This window comes from Manis javanica, chromosome 12 (genome assembly GCF_040802235.1).
Source record: "Manis javanica isolate MJ-LG chromosome 12, MJ_LKY, whole genome shotgun sequence".
Lineage (NCBI taxonomy): Eukaryota > Metazoa > Chordata > Mammalia > Pholidota > Manidae > Manis > Manis javanica.
The window spans coordinates 20,256,238-20,275,717 of NC_133167.1; the positions used below are offsets into that span (position 1 = coordinate 20,256,238).

The 19,480-nt window shown below is 37.6% G+C and overlaps 1 protein-coding gene across 1 annotated transcript in view; it reads left to right on the plus strand.

Annotated features, from left to right (window-relative positions):
• ABCA12 (ATP binding cassette subfamily A member 12) overlaps nucleotides 1-7,507 on the plus strand; it is a 189,205-nt gene extending 181,698 nt beyond the window's left edge. The window contains exons 50-54 of the mRNA XM_073218139.1: nucleotides 26-129; nucleotides 1,320-1,412; nucleotides 2,496-2,601; nucleotides 4,950-5,087; nucleotides 6,341-7,507. Of these exons, the coding sequence (XP_073074240.1) occupies nucleotides 26-129; nucleotides 1,320-1,412; nucleotides 2,496-2,601; nucleotides 4,950-5,087; nucleotides 6,341-6,457 (558 nt within the window). The 3' untranslated portion in view covers nucleotides 6,458-7,507. The remainder of the gene's footprint in view (nucleotides 1-25; nucleotides 130-1,319; nucleotides 1,413-2,495; nucleotides 2,602-4,949; nucleotides 5,088-6,340) is intronic.
• Nucleotides 7,508-19,480: the final 11,973 nt, after the last annotated feature.

Below are 19,480 nucleotides of genomic sequence, written 5' to 3' on the forward strand. Positions count from 1 at the left end.
ATTTTTCTTGTAACTTTCTATTAAGGATGAGCCAAGCTCTGGGATGGATCCTAAGTCAAAACGGCATCTATGGAAGATTATTTCAGAGGAAGTACAGAACAAAAGTTCCGTCATCCTCACATCACACAGGTAAACAAACGAGTGTAAGAATTTTAAAGTCCAAAGACATGATGTTAGGATGATAGATGGGAAAAGGTAATCCTGCATTCTATATGTTGATAAAGAATACACACAACTGGATGAAAGTGTTTGATATTTATGGTCATAGGAACAAGTAAGGTTGGTGCCGTCATGAGAATCCAGCTCCTGTGTAGGTGGCACAGGGCCTAATCAATTTCAAAAAACAAATTTTTCATGACTTAGGACCTACTGGACTCAACTATGACTCCCTATTTCCTATCATGTAAAGTTCAGCATCCCCAGGTTTAGAATCAAGGCCTTTTATTAAATGGCCTTATCAAAATTTCCAGTATTTTTTCCTCTCCTCTCAGTGAGTCTGAATGACGCATGGTTCCCGATACCCTCACTGCCGTTTCCTCTCGACAAGTCCTTTCTTTGGCTGTGCTTTCTATCTGAAGTGGTCTTTTCACAAGGTCTTTCCAAGTTCTAATTTTACTGGTCCTTTAAGAACCAGCTTCCGGGCCTCCTTCAGGAGGTAGACCCTTCCAATTGGTTAAGTAAAAAAGCTACTGAAGCATTTCATCTGTCTTTCTTATAAGGTTGGTCTTGTATTAAGTTCATTCTCTCATTGTAATTATCATGTAGTAGAAAAAGTACTAGATTTGTTTATAATCAAGAGGCTTGTTGATGTCTGAGCTTTGCCTCAGCACATTGCCTGTTCTGGAACCAGTACTTAATTTCCATTAACTGTTACCTGACATGGACAGGGTGATATCTGAGATCTCCTTCAGTGAATCAAGTACACGTCAACTACTTATAAATACAAAAACATAAAAGCCAGCTGAATGCGGAGGATGAGGCAAAATAAAAACAGCTCTGAATTATTTTCGAAATATTCCTTAGGAAATGTAGGTCTCCAGACAAAGCTTGAAAGAGCTTGAAGGAAATCCTGTGTTTGTTAGAGAGGCCATTCCCGGTGAGAGAAATGGTCTCAAGTTTGAGAAGAAATAGTAATAAACCCTATGTGAGAACATCTGATTTATATTTTAAAATAGTTTTTGTTCCTGAAGGGAAAATACATTGTAAGTAACTGAAACAGTATTTTTGAAGGGCCATGATGAAACAGTTAAGCTTATATTCATGAACTTAAACCAGATTTTCTATGCCCAGAATTCTGATGTGCTTCTGCTGTCTTTCAGCATGGAAGAATGTGAAGCTCTCTGTACCAGGTTGGCTATTATGGTGAATGGAAGGTTCCAGTGTATTGGATCTTTGCAGCATATAAAGAGCAGGTGAAAAACAAATGCACTGTTTAATATATGGTAGAGGGTATGGATCTAACAGCATTCTATTTGCCTTCAAGGATTATCTCAGCAGCCTGTCCTGCAATGTGTAGGAAAATTAGACTAAAGACACTAATCACTGATTTACCTTAAAGTTAAATTACCTTACTAAGGGTTGAATGTCTTTTTAGTTAACAAATCTGAGAAGCTTAAAAAAATATCCACAACCAAAATACTCTCTGGGAGCAGTTTTCAAGAGTTTACTCAATAGCAAATTAGACCTTGACAAGTACATGGAGACATAGATTTTTACCTAGCATTTTCATTTGCCACTTGCATAGGCTTTCAATAAGTTATTTAATATTTTCACCATATTCAAAACCTTTCAACCAGGAATAAATGGGTGAAATGTATAAGTAATAAATATCATATTATCAAATTAGAATTAAATTAATATTTTTTATTTGCTAGAATGCGTATGCATGTATACATACCCATGTCAATCTCAAAACTTCAGAATCTTACTTTATACCTTTATCTGCACAACTTGGCTTTTTGTAAGATAGTATTAACCAAGATGAGAAAAAAGGATGAAAGGGGCCTTATATGTTGTTCTCAGAGAGTCTATTGTGACTTTTTACAAATTCTATTCTTGGCATAAGCAGTCAACTAGCATATTACTTATTTATTTTTAAAACCCAATGATTTTAATCTTCACTGCTGATACCAAATCTATAGTGACCTGCCTCTCAAGACTGTTTGCTTTAAATGAGAAAGTATTTACCCCAGAAATTGACATCTATTGCCAATTCATAGATGTCAAAGAAAGCCAAGGATTTTATGCCTTCTTTCTAACACAGCTTTTGTCCAAAGAGACTGACTCTGTATAGTGGTAGAACTAAATAAAAAATCATGGCAATCTACTATTTCCATTTTGCAACATGCTCTGAACTTTTATGACAAAATTACAGTTGGTATATAAGAAAAGGGGCTCTAATGATCAGCTTGGGTCCTGTTTCATTATCTAGAATTCCAGGGGAGCTATTTCAGCAAAATGTAGCTCATATTGTGTCTTGCACTTTTTCTTTCTAGGTTTGGACGAGGATTTACTGTCAAGGTTCACTTGAAGAATACTAAAGTGAGCATGGAGGCCCTGACAAGGTTCATGCAGCTGCACTTTCCAAAAACATATTTAAAAGTAAGAGATCATCCTACCTTTTGATCTTGATTGGTTTTGTTAGTCATAATCTAATATCATAATAGATGTATGTCATTTTCAGGTTGACCATAGCTTTATTATTAATCTTAGTATATTATCTAGTTCAAGGTGCATGAGGTACTCTAAAACACACACAGCATGAACAAATAGAACCTTCCAATTAATTGTACATTTTTAGTAGCTGTTTAAAAGTAACAAGGTCCTTGTACATACCTTTTTTTCTTCCACATAAAGGCTTTATGACCACACCACGTTAATGTTCAAGTTGTATACATAACTAGTCAACAAGTTACATATTTCAGAGAACTGAGGGATGACAGATATTATATGACCAAGAGTATTTCTTCTTAGAAAAAAATGAGCTCCAGAGTTTCATAATGTCACAACTAGAAGAGACTATCTTCTCCTTTGCTCCCCTCATTTGAAAGATAAGTCCAAAAACGTTTGAGAGGAACTTCTTGGAAATCAAGCTCCTAAGTCCCACACTAGTTGAAACATTGTTCAATTAATTTTACTGAACTCACACAGATAAATGTGAATATATCTCACATTGTACATAAAATAAATGCACTTGACAAAAAAGGTTATCATCATAACATCTTTGATGTACAGGTAATTTGTACAAGGTGATTATAGCAACTGGTTGTTTTTAAAGGAAATCAGTTGTGGAATCATGAAAAAAAAATTGGAAGAAGGGCTGAGGTCCAGTTCTGCCTGTGTGATTTTCAGCAAGACATTTAAAGTCTCTGAGCCTCATTTTTTCTCATTTGTAAAATAACAAGCATGACATCTACTTCACAAGATTGGTGCAAGAAATAAATGATAAAATATCCACAAAGATACTTCGTAAACTATAAGGCACCATATTGATGTGAAGTGATTGTAGAGAGCAAAATTGAGTGCATTTTGAAAAACAAGTTTTTATCTCTAAAATACCTTTGCCTCAACCTCCCAAACCTTGGCTAATTTCTCCAAGGAACAATAGCTTTTATGATTCTTATCAAAGCCTATATTCTATCATGTAAATTAAAACCAAATTTAAAAATTAAAGGACCCTTTTCTTGCACAAATCAGTTAGTCATAGTGCTTTTTTTTCCCCCAATGAATTTCGGGGTTAACACCTGTGTTTATTCACTGAGAAATGCGATTACATTCACCCAGGTGTGTTCCTTATGGAAACAGGACTACACATGGCTAAGAAAGTTATGCTAAAAGTCTTATTTCTTCCTCAACAGACCGTTCTATACACTTGTATGGTGGTTTTTAGATCTCTAGAAGGGAAACAGCAAGAATAACAATCTGGGAGTAAAAATAAGTAAGAGAGCCTGAATGCAAAGACAGGTGTGATGCAAACACAAGTTGGTGAAAGGGGGAAGGCAGTGAGCAAAGAGTGAGAAGAGGCGTTTGCAGCAATGAAGTCTTGACTACCAGGTTAGAATGCATTAGCCTTGATCTGATCCAAATAGGTTGCAGGGGTAGATTCTGGAGCAAGAAAACATCCCTAACAAAGGATGTTTAAGAGAGATTAGCCTGGCTGCTTTGTGCCAGAATACATGACCGTTCATAGTTTCTAGGCTTCCGAAGAGGCATTGGCAGTAACTCAGATGCAAAGCGATGAGCATCAGGTTAATAATATTGATTGTGAAAATCAAGAGGAAAGGTTAAGTTTGAAAGTTATTTTAGAGGAAAAGTAAGTAGGATATGGTAACTGATTAAATATGCAGGAAAGCAAGATACAAAGATACTCCAAGGGATTAAGAATAGATTACTAAGTAGACATTAATACTAGAGACTAAATAAAGAAATTGAAATGAATTTTAGAATGAGTTGAGAAAAGATGTGGCATTATTTGAATGAGGGTTTTCCTAACAATGCTTTTGAAATCTAGCCTCTTTACCCAATATAAATTGAACAGCTAATCCCTAGCCTTTTAGGATAATTGTGACATTAAAAAAAAATGACATTTCTAAAAGTGATCTCTGAATATCTTACGTAAGGATGAGCATAATCTGACATCTGAAATATCATTCCACAATGTGTTTTTTTCCTAGGCAAGCCTATAATGACCCTATAAGTACACATAAATGTAGAATGTTTTGGAATTCTCATTAACTTTTTAATTTGTTTTCTCTTTCATACTCATAAAACTCTTCGTCTCATCTTTGCGAGTCGTTAGTTTTGAAACATAGCCATTATTTACAGTGTAGCATAATTTTCAGCGGAATGAAATTCAATGATTTCCTTAGCTCTTGGTCAAGTCATGTCTAATCAAGTCAATACAATATTACCTGACTTGGTGAAATAGTTTTCCCCTTTGGTTCCCTTAGGATCAGCACCTCAGCATGCTGGAATACCATGTACCAGTCACAGCAGGAGGAGTGGCAAACATTTTCGATCTGTTGGAAGCCAACAAGGCTGCTTTAAATATCACGAATTTCTCAGTGAGTCAGACCACTCTGGAAGAGGTACGCTGGATACCATCATCCACGTGCACAAAGTCACATTGAGTATAACACATTCTGGGTATTTCTTTTAAGTAGTGTTCAATTTGTGTTTAATTGAAGCTATATCTGATCTTGCACCTGAAAAAGTTGATTTATTTTTAACTGCATTTTGGGATGTTGGGGGAAAAATGTCAGAAGTAATACTTCATTTTTACTGGAGAAAAGAATTTTTTCCTTTTTACATGACATCTATATCCATTAGGTTATGTGAATTGGTAAAGCAGCAAAACATTATTTTCTGTAAAATAGCTGTCAACTCTCCTTGCTTTCTCCCTTAGGTTTCTTAAGTCACATTTCTATTAGTTGGCTTCCTAGATTAAAGTAGGATGAGGGCTTTTAGAGAGGTTTTGGCGCCAGACCCTTAGACCTACTAGATTCAGGTAACTAAAGGGCAAGTACAGAATTTTTTTGTTCCACTCATATCTTCTGTCTTAATTGCATTTATGTTCAACACTAGAGGCTTCATAGGTCATCCTTTATCACCTTTGCATTATGTTAATTTTGTACAACTCAACCAACCTGATGTACAGAACATCATTGGAATGGGTCTGAAAGTTAGGCCTTCTGGGACTCCGGGTCAATAGATGGCACTGCATTTTATGGACAGTTCATTATGGGAGCTTTAGGCAATAATAGCTTTGCTGACACAGAAAGCTTAGCCTCTGAATTGTAACCAACCATCAACACCATGTCTGGCACAAATAGACTCTCAGTAATTTCTAGGTCAATCTATGATTAATAGACTTAATGGTTTTAAACAAAGTAGTAAAGGTCTGTCTGTTAAATAATTAACTTACTGAACATGATGTTAATGTGGGCTTTTGGTACTAATTTTATTTTAGTGCATTAGCTCTTCTAGTGGAATTTTCTCTCATCATACAAGCATTTGATAAGGGCTTGGGTTGGACTCCTAGATATACTTGCTGGAGATATCAGTGTAGATCATGTAGATTCAATTATAACTTTAGATTTATGTTATGATTATCATTTTAGTTATAGAAATAGGTACTATTTTCAAACCCTAGCAAAATTTGAATATCTAAAAGAAGGTCTAGGAATACATGTGTGGGCTTGCCCCATAAAATCTTATTTTCTTATTTGCTCTCTCATGTGTTTGTGTATGCACAAGTGTGTGTATGCATGTGTGTGAATTAACCTTATTTCTTCCTTTGGTTTGTCAAGCACTAATGGCTTTATTTCCTTTGGAAATTCAGGTTTTCATCAACTTTGCTAAAGACCAAAAGTCCTATGAAACTGCTGATACCAGTAGTCAAGGTTCTACTATAAGTGTTGACTCACAGGAAGACCAGATGGACTCTGAGTACCTCTAATAAACTCAATCTCAACAAATGGTCAATGGCTTCGTTTTGAGGAAGAGCCACAGCAGATACCATTTCCTCAAAATATCTTAAAGTATTGTACTGCATGGAAAGTCACAATTGTATAAGACTAGCAAGTACCTATAAATGGGAAGTTTTCTAAGGTCAGTGAATATTGTTGCTGCTGAAAGAAATCCCTCTGTGCTCAACATTGTGAGCATGTGTGTGTATATGATGGTGATTTTTCTGCAAAGGTGAAAATGAATGTCTTAATTTATTCCTTTCAATAAAAAGACAGCTTAAAAGGCATGGTTATTAGTAGTTGAAAAGCAAGAGTAGAAAAGTAAGGTAGTTTGGGGTCAGAAGAATTGGGAGAGCACACACAATAATTTATTTCCAGAAAATAACAGAATGAACATCATCATCAATACATGAATCAACTGTGATGTGTAAAGTGCTAAAGGCCAGATTAACACTGTCAGTAAGCAGTGGGCACAATGCCTTTTCAGCACCTTTGAATACATGGGGACATAGTAAACCCAAAAGAGTACCTTCCTGCAAGAATGCCATAGAAGGGCAGTTTACCCTGGAGGTAAACCAAAGATTTTTTCCTGCTATGCCTTGACAATAGTAAGTCACAGGGTAGAGCAAAAAGTTCCTTGTTGTTTGGGGGGAAGTGAGTGTGTCAGATGGGCAGATACAAATCCTGAAAACTGATAGGGAATTCATGTGCTGCTGGCAGGCAACATTATTTTAAGCTTTTACAGAAACCCTAATATTCTGGGTCTCTCTGCAGGAAACATTCGTGTGGAGGGAAAATGAATATGAAGGTAGTTTTCAGCTAATCACCTGGCTGACACAGAGTGATGTATATGGCTATTGGATAGACTTCATAATAATGCCAAATTATATGGCCCTTGGGGAAGGTACTTTATGTAACCTTTGGGTGTGTGTGTGTGTGTATGTTTGTGTGTGTGTCTGTCTGTGTGTCTGTGTGTTTGCCAGCTTTGGCATAATTGTTACTGTTTCAAAAATGAATAAACTCAGAGTTTAGAAAAATAATTCATGAAGTCATGTCATTCATTAGGAAAGAGTCAGGAACCTAAAATTGGAGTCATGCAGGCTACAAGGTCCCATATGATCTGGTCTCTGCTTATCTTTCCACCTTCATTTCTGTCTTTCTCTTCGTCCTCTGTAGGGTCCAGCCATGCCATCTTTTCAGTTTTCCCAAAGTATCCACCTCCTTCCTGTCTCCAGACCTTTGCATATGCTGTTCCCCCTAACAGAAATCCTCTTCCCCGAGTCTTTGTGCCTGGGAAAGAGTCTTCAAAAATGTTACTTTCTCAGAGAGGCTCTCCTTTCTTACTTTCTCAGTTTAAATCCATCCCCTCATTCTAATACTCTACTTTATCATGCCTCCTATTTTTCTGTCACAGCATGCATCCTAATTTGTAGTACATCCAGACTAAAAATATATATCTTAACAGGTGGCAACAGACTCTCTTTTAGGATAGAAAATAACTTTGTTGAGTATAACACATACCTTTTGGAGTTGAAGGTGTAAGTGAGATTATGGATGTCTTCAGACACCCAAATGACAGCAGAGACCATCAGGCTCTAGGAAAGAATAAAAGGATTTGTTCATTGTTCATTGTGTTACTGTGGTGGCAGATGGTTGGTTGTTTCTGAGTAATGGTAGGAAGTGAGGCAAAGAGAAAGAGAGAAGAGAAGTGGAAGAAGGGGGAACCAATGAAATGATAGGAAAGCTGAGTATTGAAGAGAGATGGAAGTCCAGTGAACATGCGGAGTGATTGAAAGGACATTTAAAACCATGCATATCCAGATACTTTTGCACATTCATTTGCTGTGCAGTCATGCTGTGGACTGCCTTTGTCACCTCTAAAAAGTCAGCCACACTTACAAGTTTTTCTACCTGAAATTGAGGAAAGGATGCATTGATGTCTTCTTTGAAAGAGGTGCAGAACTGTGGAGACCAGCTCCACAAACCAGCTGAACCTGAGAGGAATGGATGGGAGATTATAAGGAAAACACAGAGAAAGACAAAGGACACAGAAACCAAAGTTGGTATCAGGAGGTCCACTGACCACTGGTGGCAGACAAGCAGCACAGTTTTATTTCTGAGCGCAGCTTATATACACAGGTTCATAATGATGTCACTTCCAGGCCGAGCTTACATCCAGTGTCTTCACTTCCGGTTCTGGGTAAACCTCCAGTGACATCACTTACAGTTCTGATGTTGTCAGTTCCTGTGACATCACTGCCAGTGATAGCACTTCCAAATCCACTGATTTCTCTTCTGGCCCCCCACACAGAACAGAACAGCTTTACCACAGAGGAGAAACCTAAAGGCAGAGGAGACCATAAGACAGAGAGGCCAGATATTGCTGAATGTAGCTTTGGACCCCCACAGGGCATAGCTCTAGAGGAGTTCAGCCAATCTTATTACCCCTCAGTAGACAGGAAAGCCCTAGTTGGTCTCAGGACTATAGTAATTCCACTTATAGTTGAGTTTTCATTTAGTATTTCTCTCCCTCACTAGACAGGAAACTCTATGAGGATGGAAGATCTACTTTGACCTTTCTGGCTCTCCTCCCAGTACCCATATATACATGATAAATATTTGTGGCACTCAACAAATACTTGTTGGTTAAATGAATGAATAAATAAATGAGTAAGAAACAAAAGAGAAGCTGGCTTGGTTGGTATGGAAACCAAGCATTCTTCTTCAGTTTAAATCTCTGAAATGCAATGAACTTTCCCATGAAGTAACTTACTCATAGAGAAGAAGGAAAGACGATGCTTTATCCCATACTACAGATATTACAGAGTATCCACCACACGGGAGGATTGTGATATCCTCACCGGAATCAGAGTTCTAATGCTGTCATTTGTATATTTCTGCACAATTATTTCTTCTTTGTCTTCTTGTCTGTAAGTTCCATGGCACATTTTTACACATAAGTAAGGAACATAGATGAAAAACTATTTGAACCCACATCCCTTTGGATTTCTCTGCAATAGAGAAGATGTTTTGAGAACTCCCAGTTCTCAGAGGACTGCCTGCACTCTGGGTAACATGTACAGAATCTGCTTTTTTATATATTACTTGAATTGCCTTTGAGGACTGTGGCACTCTTCACTATGAAAACCTGATTTTCATAATATTAAAACATTCTATGCACAATCAAAAGAATAGAAAAATGATACATACAACTACCTTCTCCAAATAAGCTCTCTGCTTAAATGATCCATTCTTCTCCTCAGAGATAACAATTCCCTACCCAAACAGCAAATGCCCCCCTAGGTGAGGGTGGAGAGGATGGAGCCGGCTTGCATCCTCTAACCCCCATGGGACCCTGGGAAACTGCTTGCTTCATGAAAGTAAGATTCTCAACAAAGTTTTAAATATAATAACAGCAAGCTTAAGGGAATGATACTATTTCTTTCAGCATCATTTGTTACAAAGTTATCCTATCACTCCCTTGCTTATAGACCCAGTTTTCTACAATCTGTACAATGAAAATCAAAATCCTTTACAGAGCCTCAAAATATTTTATAATCCAGCCTCCAGCACTTCCACTTGTCTTCTCCATGTGGTCTATGCTCTGCCTTCAATGAATTTCTTGCTATTTACAATTCTGTCATATCTTTTCTCCTCTTTGCTCAAAATACTCTTTGTTTGAAAAACCTCTTCCATATCCTAACATAGCTTCTACCTAGAACCTTCTCCATCTTCATCAGCACCCTTCTTCTGTCTCTTCTAAGGAAACCTTCCCAGATAGCCTCAAGCAGCGTTCACAAGTCTGTCGTCTGTTACAAAGTATTCTGTACATGCCTCTGCAAAAGCATGTCCATGTTGCATTATAAATCATCTCTGCATCTCTCTTCCCACTACACACTAAGGTCCTTTAAGAGTAGTGAACTATTTTCCTTCATCATCGTATCTTTCATATCCAACACAGTATTATTGCTCAATAAATCTTTGAAGGGCCAAAGAAGTGTATTTCAATTTAGAAATTAGTTTGTAATTTTTGCTTTGATTTTTTGCAGTTGTGTTTTTTTTTAGTTTCAGAAGACTAGCTATGAACATTTAAAGTTAACTGCTGGGGAAAGATGTGTAGATGACCAACATTCTACATTAAAATATTCTGCATAAAGGACACTTCATTAAATGCCAAGCAATGAATATACTATTATTTTATTAACAGTATTGCTTAAGATGGCATTTGCCCAGTGGTATTAAAATAAAAATACTATTTAAAATCAAATCCTTTCAGTGAGATGGAGTGATGCTTAGTCATGCTCATTGCCCAAGTGGAGAAACTAAGGTAAAAAATACAGTTAAAATAACAGCAGTTATTTTACACTTACAATTTGTTATGTGTGAAACACTGGGTCAAGTGTGCCAATATTATATTCTTACTTAATTTTTACAGCATACTTTCAATTTATTAGCCCCTTTTTATTGACTGAAGGTTGGAAAAAAGTCATTATCTAGTCTAGAATTATACAGCAAAAAAGTAAATTTGACTTCAGGGACTGTATTCTGATATCAAAAAAAAAAGGATTTGAGTATGTTGACTTAGACACATAAATTCACTAATAATTTAGGAGTGAGCTATGTTTATATCTGTATTGATGTCAAGAGAACCATCTGGTGGCCCTAATTTTACTGCTCCCTTGACTATGCAGCACAGATCGTTGGTACAAAGGAGAAGGCTACCCTTACTATCCTCTTTCCCCAAAAACCCTCAGGAAAAGCCCTTCCTTTCCATCCTGGCCCCTCTGAAATTCCTCACAAAGAAATCCAACTGTGTCAACTAGACACAAAGATTTACTAATTATTCATGTTTATTTTAACTCAGATGAGTTTGCTTAGTATTTACTGCCATTGTTTTCAATAGAGCAGATAATTTTGTTATTTTCTTTATTTAACTTCTCCCATTTTATATATCTATTTCCATTTTTATGTTTTACTCTTCCATTTCAAACAGGAACAAAAACTCCCAGTGGGAGACAGCACTATGAAATAGTATATGCCTTAAACAAGTTATGTCCAAAGTGGCTCTTTCAACACCTCAAAACAGATTTTCAATTCTTCTTATGCGGAGTCCATTGAGAAGTCTCCAGTCAAAGGGGAAAAAGTCCCTCATTTAAACTATTGCTCTTGGAACTCAGTAGAGTTTCAGGTCAAAATTCTTCTCAAAAACAAAATCTCCCATAACCAACCCAAAAGAAATATTTAATACTACCAGAGAAGTTTCCTTTCCTTTTCTAAAACAGTTCACTCTTAAGTGAACATACTAATTAATTAAATATTATTGCACTAAAAATTTGGAAGCATGATGTTCCAACCAACACATATCACAGTTTAAGAATAAGATAAACAGGAAGCTCTACCAAAGGAAAACTTCAGATATAAATACAGAAAAATTCTGAAACTTTCTATCAGATGTTTTGGTGAGATGATGCACAAACACCTTTTTCTTTTTTTTTATTAATTTTCTTTTTCATATTAACCTGCTTTAAGAACTTTTCTGATACCTTCTTAGGTAGAGCTACAGCAGTATTTTGCCACTAGAGAGATCTTCCCCAAATCCTTCCTTCACAATGCAATTAAAGGGTGTGTCTTGTTAACAAATGATTCATCTTTATTAAAAAGAGAGCTTACAGCCTGTCTTGATAAGCGTGACCTCTCTAGCATTTCAAGATCCCTCCAAGAATAGGAAATCTGTAACATGACATATGTGTGTAAAGTATATTATCTCTTGAGTACTGAGAGTTAAGCAAGTTCTTTTTAATTATTAGTATTCGTTTGGAAATCTAAAGAGAGAAAATAGAGTGGCAATCTAGTGGGCACTCTTAGGCTGACCTCCAGTTATGCTCATGTCTTGTTCTCATGTCCTTTAGTGACTAGTTCCCTTAATGAGTGTGAGTAGGACCTGTGACTTGTTTCTGACCAGTAGAAGAAAGCAAAGACAATTACATTACACAAGATATTAACATCTTTCTTGCCCGGAGCCTCTGTCCCCTGGCAGCTCTGATGAAGCAAGAGATCATGGGGGGGAGGCGCACTTGGCAGGGAATTCGTGGCAGCCTCTGGCCAGCAACTAACAAGGAACCAAAGATGGCCTCCCCCTGACAGCCAACAAGACACGGAGGGTTCCCCCCACATCCACCCAGGCCAACAGTCTGCCAGGAAAGGAATGCTGCTGATTATCACCTGGGTTTGGGAACAGAGTCTTCCCTAGCTGAGCACGCAGATGAGAATCTAGCCAGGGCCAACACCTTGATTGCAGCCTTGTTTGATGACATTTTTCCCTCCAATAATTCTTCCCAAAGCATTGTAACCCTGCTCATTACTCCCTTAAGTATACAATTAATCCTATTCACGCAGGTCTTCAAGGTGAGCTTTCTTCCCCTCTCTCTGCTTAAATATTAACCCTTTGGCTGGCTTTTGTCCACACCTAAGCCATTGTTAGAAGTCACAGAAGGTTCATCCTTTACATCTACCTGTATTTATCAGCCATTGATGGACTAGTCTCAATTTAATAATAGCGAACACTTTTAAGTATATAATCACATTGTTTACAAAGCAACTGTGTATGTATAAAATCATTTAAACATCACAGCAACCCTGTGAAGTGTTATTGCCAGCAGAGGAGGAAATAGGATCAAAGGCATTAAATAACTCAATTAAAAAAGCAAACCCAATGTGTTAAAATATAGTAGCTAGTTATACTTCTTGTCTGCCTTAGATTATTTCTCAGTTTCTCTTTTCTGATTTCTGTGGTTCTCTTGCTCTTTTTCCAGGTTGTCTCCACGTGGCAGTCTATGATGGTGGCCCCACACCATCTCAGCAGTTAGGGCAGGTGCATCACCCAGGATGACCCAAAGGACCTTACTTCTCTTCAACACATTGATTAGAGAGTAACAATGTTACTAGTCAAAGTTAGTCGATCATTCTTGAATTAATATTTACATTTTGGAGGGATAGCTATTTCCTTTTCTTAGCATTGCTAAACTGGGGGGAAATGAGTGTAGGCTTTCCTGTTGCCATCCTGCCCCCTACCTTAGAAAGAGCTTGCATACTTAATAAAGTCAGAGACAAGCAGAACTGACAAATAGAGAAATAGACCAAGTGCTGGTGACATTTATTTAACCACAGAATCCATCCAAGCTTGAGGGAGCACTGTGGCAGAAGTCAAGGCAATCTAGGAAACTACTGCAGCAGAATAAGGTGATAGCTGTGGGGATGGTAAGCGAGGGTCAGATTCTGGATCTATCTTGAAGGCAAAGTTGACCAGACTTGACAGATCGGTGAGGAATGGGTAATAAAAAAGAGAGTCAAGAATGAATCTGAGCATTTTGACCTGAGCAACTAGATAAATGGAATTGTCATTTATCTGAAAATGGGGAAACCAGAGAGGCAATGCAGGCTTAGGAGGGAAAATCAAGAGCTCGGTTTAAGGTACATTAGTTTTGAGATGCTTATTAGACATTTTAGAGGAAATGTTGAGTGAGATGATTGATCTATATATTTAGAGTTCAGTAGAGGGTCCATATTGGAGGAAATAATGTGGTTGTTGCTGGGATATAGATGGAAATTCAAGCTGCAAGTCTAATGGAATTACTCAGGGAGATGAATGTACCTAAAGCAGGGGAATGATCTTAAGAGAGCATCCCAGGCATTGCACTGTTTTTGAGGTAGAGGGGTATCCAGAAATAATATGTAACATGGAAGCCAAGAAATGGAAGTGTGTCTAAGAGGAGGGTATGGCTGCCTTTGTCTAGGCAGCTATTAGATGGATTAAAATAAGAACTGAAAATTGACCATTGGATTTGAAATATTCATGAGTGACCTTCACAAGAGAAGTTTCTGTGGAATGATAGGGAATAAAGTCTCAAGAAGTGAAGTACACAGCTTTTTTAAGAAAGTAAGGGAAAGGGGAGCAGAGAAATAGAGGTTGGTGGGAGGGAAATTACTGATTGTATCAGAAGAATTTACATATTATCTAGAAATCAAACTTGAAAGTGCCAGGTTTGCCAGGGGTTGTGTCCTCTGCCTCTGACAGTCTCTGGGGTGGACAATGTCCCCAGTTCCATGGGTACTACTTTCCTGGTTAGGATTAATGACTGAAACCTGGGCTGATGTGATTTGTGATCTGGTCTTGGCCAGTTCAGAGTCAGGTTGTGCTTCCTGGCAGACTTCTCACCCTTGAGTGTTCGTAACAACTTCCGTTTCTCCCATGGGCATAGCAATTCACCTTCAGCTCAGAGGTCACTGGGCCCTGCCTGGTGGACTCCATGGTAGGGTCATTGCCCTCAAGTCAGTAACCATGCCACACTCAGCTTCAGGTGGCTTCCCTGAGACCATGGCTGCTTTACTGAACCACCCTGTGCAGGCTATTTACTTTGACGTGGCACATCTCGAAGTGATATACAGCAGCTCACCTTCCACATTAAGCTGATTTAATGAATATTTAACACACAGAAATTCACAAACTCCTTTGTCAAAGCCCAGAGAGCAGAAACTCAGCATTATATTCACTCCTGTCTCCTCTCACCTTCTCTCTGTCCCTTCTCCTGCCCTTAATTCCTTAGGATAGAAAACAGGGAAGCTTTCTCTACATCTGCCCTTCCTTCTACAATGAATGGCATATTTTAAGACAGCAGATGTATTTTCCTTATGTTATAAGAAAATTCTGCAATCTTGAACTCATTACCTAGTTTGCCAGGCTAGATTGTTAATCTACTAAGTGGTATGGAGGGAAGAAATTCAAAGAAATTTAGCAAATCTATTTTTAAAATAACTGCCTAGTAGCAGAGTTACTGTGTGGCTATACACTCCTATTTTGTTTATCATAAACTGAATAGTATCTTGTTCTTTTCCTTAACATTCTTTCTGGAACTTTTCCAATCCCCTAATTTCCCTCCCTGTATCCTCCCCAAGCCCCCGGCAGGGAGATGTCCTGGGCTACAGGGGAAAGGCACATCATAAGCAGAAAAGCATGAGAAAAAGCTTCAGAGGAAAGGGGCTATGGCAGGTCTATCCAGGCAGGTGTTTCCCATGCAGAATGGCATGTTTTGCCTTTCACCACACCTCGGGCGCAGAACCGTACCTTAGCAGCATAAAGGGGACATACCTCCCATGGGTGTTCTTACATTAAAGTCCAGAACACTGATGGATGAAATCTGAGTGACAGATTACTGATTTACAAAGAGCTATAACTGAACATTCTTATCCCCCAGCCAATGCATTTTCCTCTCCCCTCAAGCACATTATGTAGAAGTGAAACTTTAATCAGAAGGTTGCTTGCTGAGTAGAGACTCGGAGAAGGTTGAATTAATTATATGATGCTAAGATTTAATGTCATCAAGCTTCTCGAGCCTCGAACATCCATCTCCATAGCAGGATAAGCCTTCAAAAGCCACAGCCTTGATTCTGGGTGCTTTCTTGCCTTATCAGAGCTGAGTGAGCCCTGAGCTCTCTGCCCTCCTTTGCCTCTGAGAAGCTCTTTTCAATGCTTGTAGAGTCAACCAACTCCTTTTTGCTGGGCCCTTATTCTTTACACATGATTATATAGTATTTCCAGTCAAGATAGAGTTGTTTAGATGTAATGCTTTTGTGTATTTTCATTAGTGATTGTGAAGCTTAACTGAGAGAAATATTCCCAAACCTCTCTCACAATAAGAATCACTTAGGACCTTTTGTTAAAACAAACAAAAATACAGCTTTCTAGGCCCTGCCCCTGGAAATTCTGATTCAGTAGGTCAGTGACTGGGCAACAATTTATATTATTAACTACCACAGGGTTGATTTTTGTCCTCATTGTTTTAGAGAACTATCTAATTTACCTTATTTCTATGTTCTTGAGTGGGCTTCTTATTATGGCCAATACACGCCAACAGCATGCACACTAATTATATCTACGCTTCTATAAGCAGCTCATAAAATTGATCACATCAGATCTGAGGGGCAGTATAAAACAAGGATTTAGAGAATTGTTTCTCAAACTTAAGTGCATATGAATGGCTTAGAACCTCATTCACATGCTGATGCTGTTGAGCGGGTCTGGGGTGGGGGCCAGGATTCTGCGCTGTGCGGATGCCACTTGCTGGTGCTCCTCAGACACATTCGGAGACTGGAGGTTGACTTTTGAACTGATTGCCGTGGTTCAACTCCCAGTTTTCAAGTTCATCACTGCATTTGGAGGCTCACTCGCAGTTGCCCTAGCTGGGTAACCTGGGACATTTTGTTTAGCCTCTCTGTAACTCAGTTTCCTTGTTTTAAAAATGGAGATAATGTTAATATATACCTCACAGGATTGTTCTGAGGATGTTACAGGGGCTTTAGTAAGTTATGCATGAGTGATAGCTCTCATTCACATCTTGGTTCCGTGACTTGGTGTCAGCTATCAAGACCAGTAATGAATGCAGATTTCAAGATTTTTTTTATAGTGTGTCTTCTAAAAGCAAAATTTTCTATGGATGACGTGGTAACTATTTTCACTTAACTCAACAGTCTTATAATGAACTTCCTGCATTTTGCTGTTTCCAAGAATCCCCTTAACTGCGTTTCATTAAGACCATTCCCCTTAAAGTATAAACAGAAAGGAGTCACAACAGAAAACCTCTAGTTGACAAAATAATTTCCATCTTGGTCTGAACCCAATTGTTACAAAATTATTCCTTTGCTTCATCTCTTCGGATTAAATTCTCATAAGAGAAGATCAAAAGTATATCTTTTTGTTTTCAAAAAGATATTTTCCCTAATTTAAGATTATAAACCTGCTCTATTTAGTACAGTTAGAACTCAGTGAGTAAATGGATGGATGGATGGATGGATGGATGGATGGATGGATGGATGGATGGACGGATGGATGGATAAATGAAGGAATAAATGTAACAATTCCTAAAAATTCTATTTCAGCTTCCCTCTCAAGAATATCAAAGAGTGAGCTTCGCACATAATATTTTTCAAACACTGAAGACAATGATTCTTGGCATATGTTCTCCATTATAGTATCTCTGTCTCAGTGATTCTCGATTTGAGCTGCCTGTCAAAATTACCTGGGGAAATTATACTGATTCCAGAGATCCACCCTTCCATGGAAAATCTTACATAATTGGACAGGATGTGGTGTGGCCATTGCTGTGCTTTAGAAGGTCTCCAGGTGTTTCCAATATACAGCCAAGATTGAAACCAATGGTTGTATCTTCTGTGAAAAAATGATACCTCACTGAAAAAGTTCAAAAACTATATGCACCTCCTCTGAATCTTATTAAATTCATATTAGTCTTTGTTTCCATAGACAGAATTATAAATTGTATTGCCTCAATGTAGATCCCAGGTACTAATGCCCCTTGAAGACTTGTGTTACAATCATGCCACTAAATTAGAACTGGAAAGAAGAGCCTTTTGAGACATCAAATAATGAATTTAAATGATGTGAAAATCAAGTTTTACCCTAGTCTTTTTTCTTTTAAAACTTATATTTAAAAACTAAAGCGGCTTTCTAAAATATGGATATGCACCAACTGCCGTATACAAGAGAAAGACACAGCTGAGCCTGTTTGGGGTCATTATTTTCCAAAAGAAGGTCTTGCCAGCACTATGCTATGTCAGACTATCATGATGAACATTCTTTAGCTTTTTGAGCCAGGTAGCACTACAAGTCTTATAGGTACTGAAACAGCTTCTAAAGTATTTGTCCCATCTGCTTTTATAGTTGTTGCTCTATTCTTTCTAGTTTTCTTAAAATATAGCACAGAATATGAATCATGTTGAGCTGTTCTTAAAGAGGAAACTTTGTCTCAGCATCACATGTGAATCATTTTAAATCCTACCTAACAATCCAATTAAAGCATTAAGGCATTATGTTATGTATCAGTGAATAAGAACTACCACAGAGAAATGAGTTTTCTTAGCAAATCGATTGTTTTCAGAAAAATGGTGACAGTAGTATATTTCTATCCCTGTAGATTTTAGTACTAGGAAAGGAGTTGGTTCAGTACACTATTTTATAATATATTTATATAATCAGCAAATTATACTTCTGGATAATTTTTCAGTTTTTTAAATTGAAATGCCTTTTAGTAAAAGCAAGTGTAAAAATATTTATGTCAATATTTGTAATGCTTCATTAAAATAATATCACATAACTAGTTGGGTTAAGATTTAATGAAGGTAAAGACATGCTTCGAAGTTAAAAGCTAAAAAGAATTAAGCAGCAGGTATTGATAAAATACTTGCTTTCATTCCTCATTCTCATTGTTTTATTCCATTAATGTTTAAGTAAATTTGAAACTATTGAATTAACATATTTTTACAGTGTCCCTGGAAACTTAAAGTATTACAGCTAAGATTAAAGTGATTTTTGACACTACTCCCTCATCTCCCCAGAGATAACCTCTCATAACTAGTTGAGTGTGTTTCACTCCAGAACTTTTTAGACTTCTAGATAAACTTACAAATGTGCATTCATATGTACATGCCAATAGAAAACAGAGAAGCTGGCTCAAAGTCCAAGCTCTGTTGGACCCATCTTTCTTCTAAAAACAGAATAATGGTAGATAAATATAAAAGGTAAAACAAAACTACAACTGAAATAAAAAACGAGATGAACAGGTTTGTGGACCAGAAACAGAGCTGAAATAAGAGCCAGCTTGCTGAAACTCAGGGTTCAACAGCAGGCGGTGGTGGCAGTGAATTCAGCACCTGTGGAACAAATGGGACTAAAATTACCCCAAATGAGATGAGGGGACCATGACTCAGTTACATAAGCATCCTCAGTGAATCCCTCTTCTTTAAATAAAAATAATGACTTACCTTAACATATGTAGAAAATCATATCCAGAGAGTAAACATAAGACAATTTGCAAATTACCTCCTGTGAAAGTGGAGAGGGAGCACGTTGGAAAGGTCACAGGAGTATATTACACTCTTCCTCATCCATTTATTTTCCTCCCTCTGTTTACTCCTCTTTTCCTACAACCTTTCAATCATGGCAG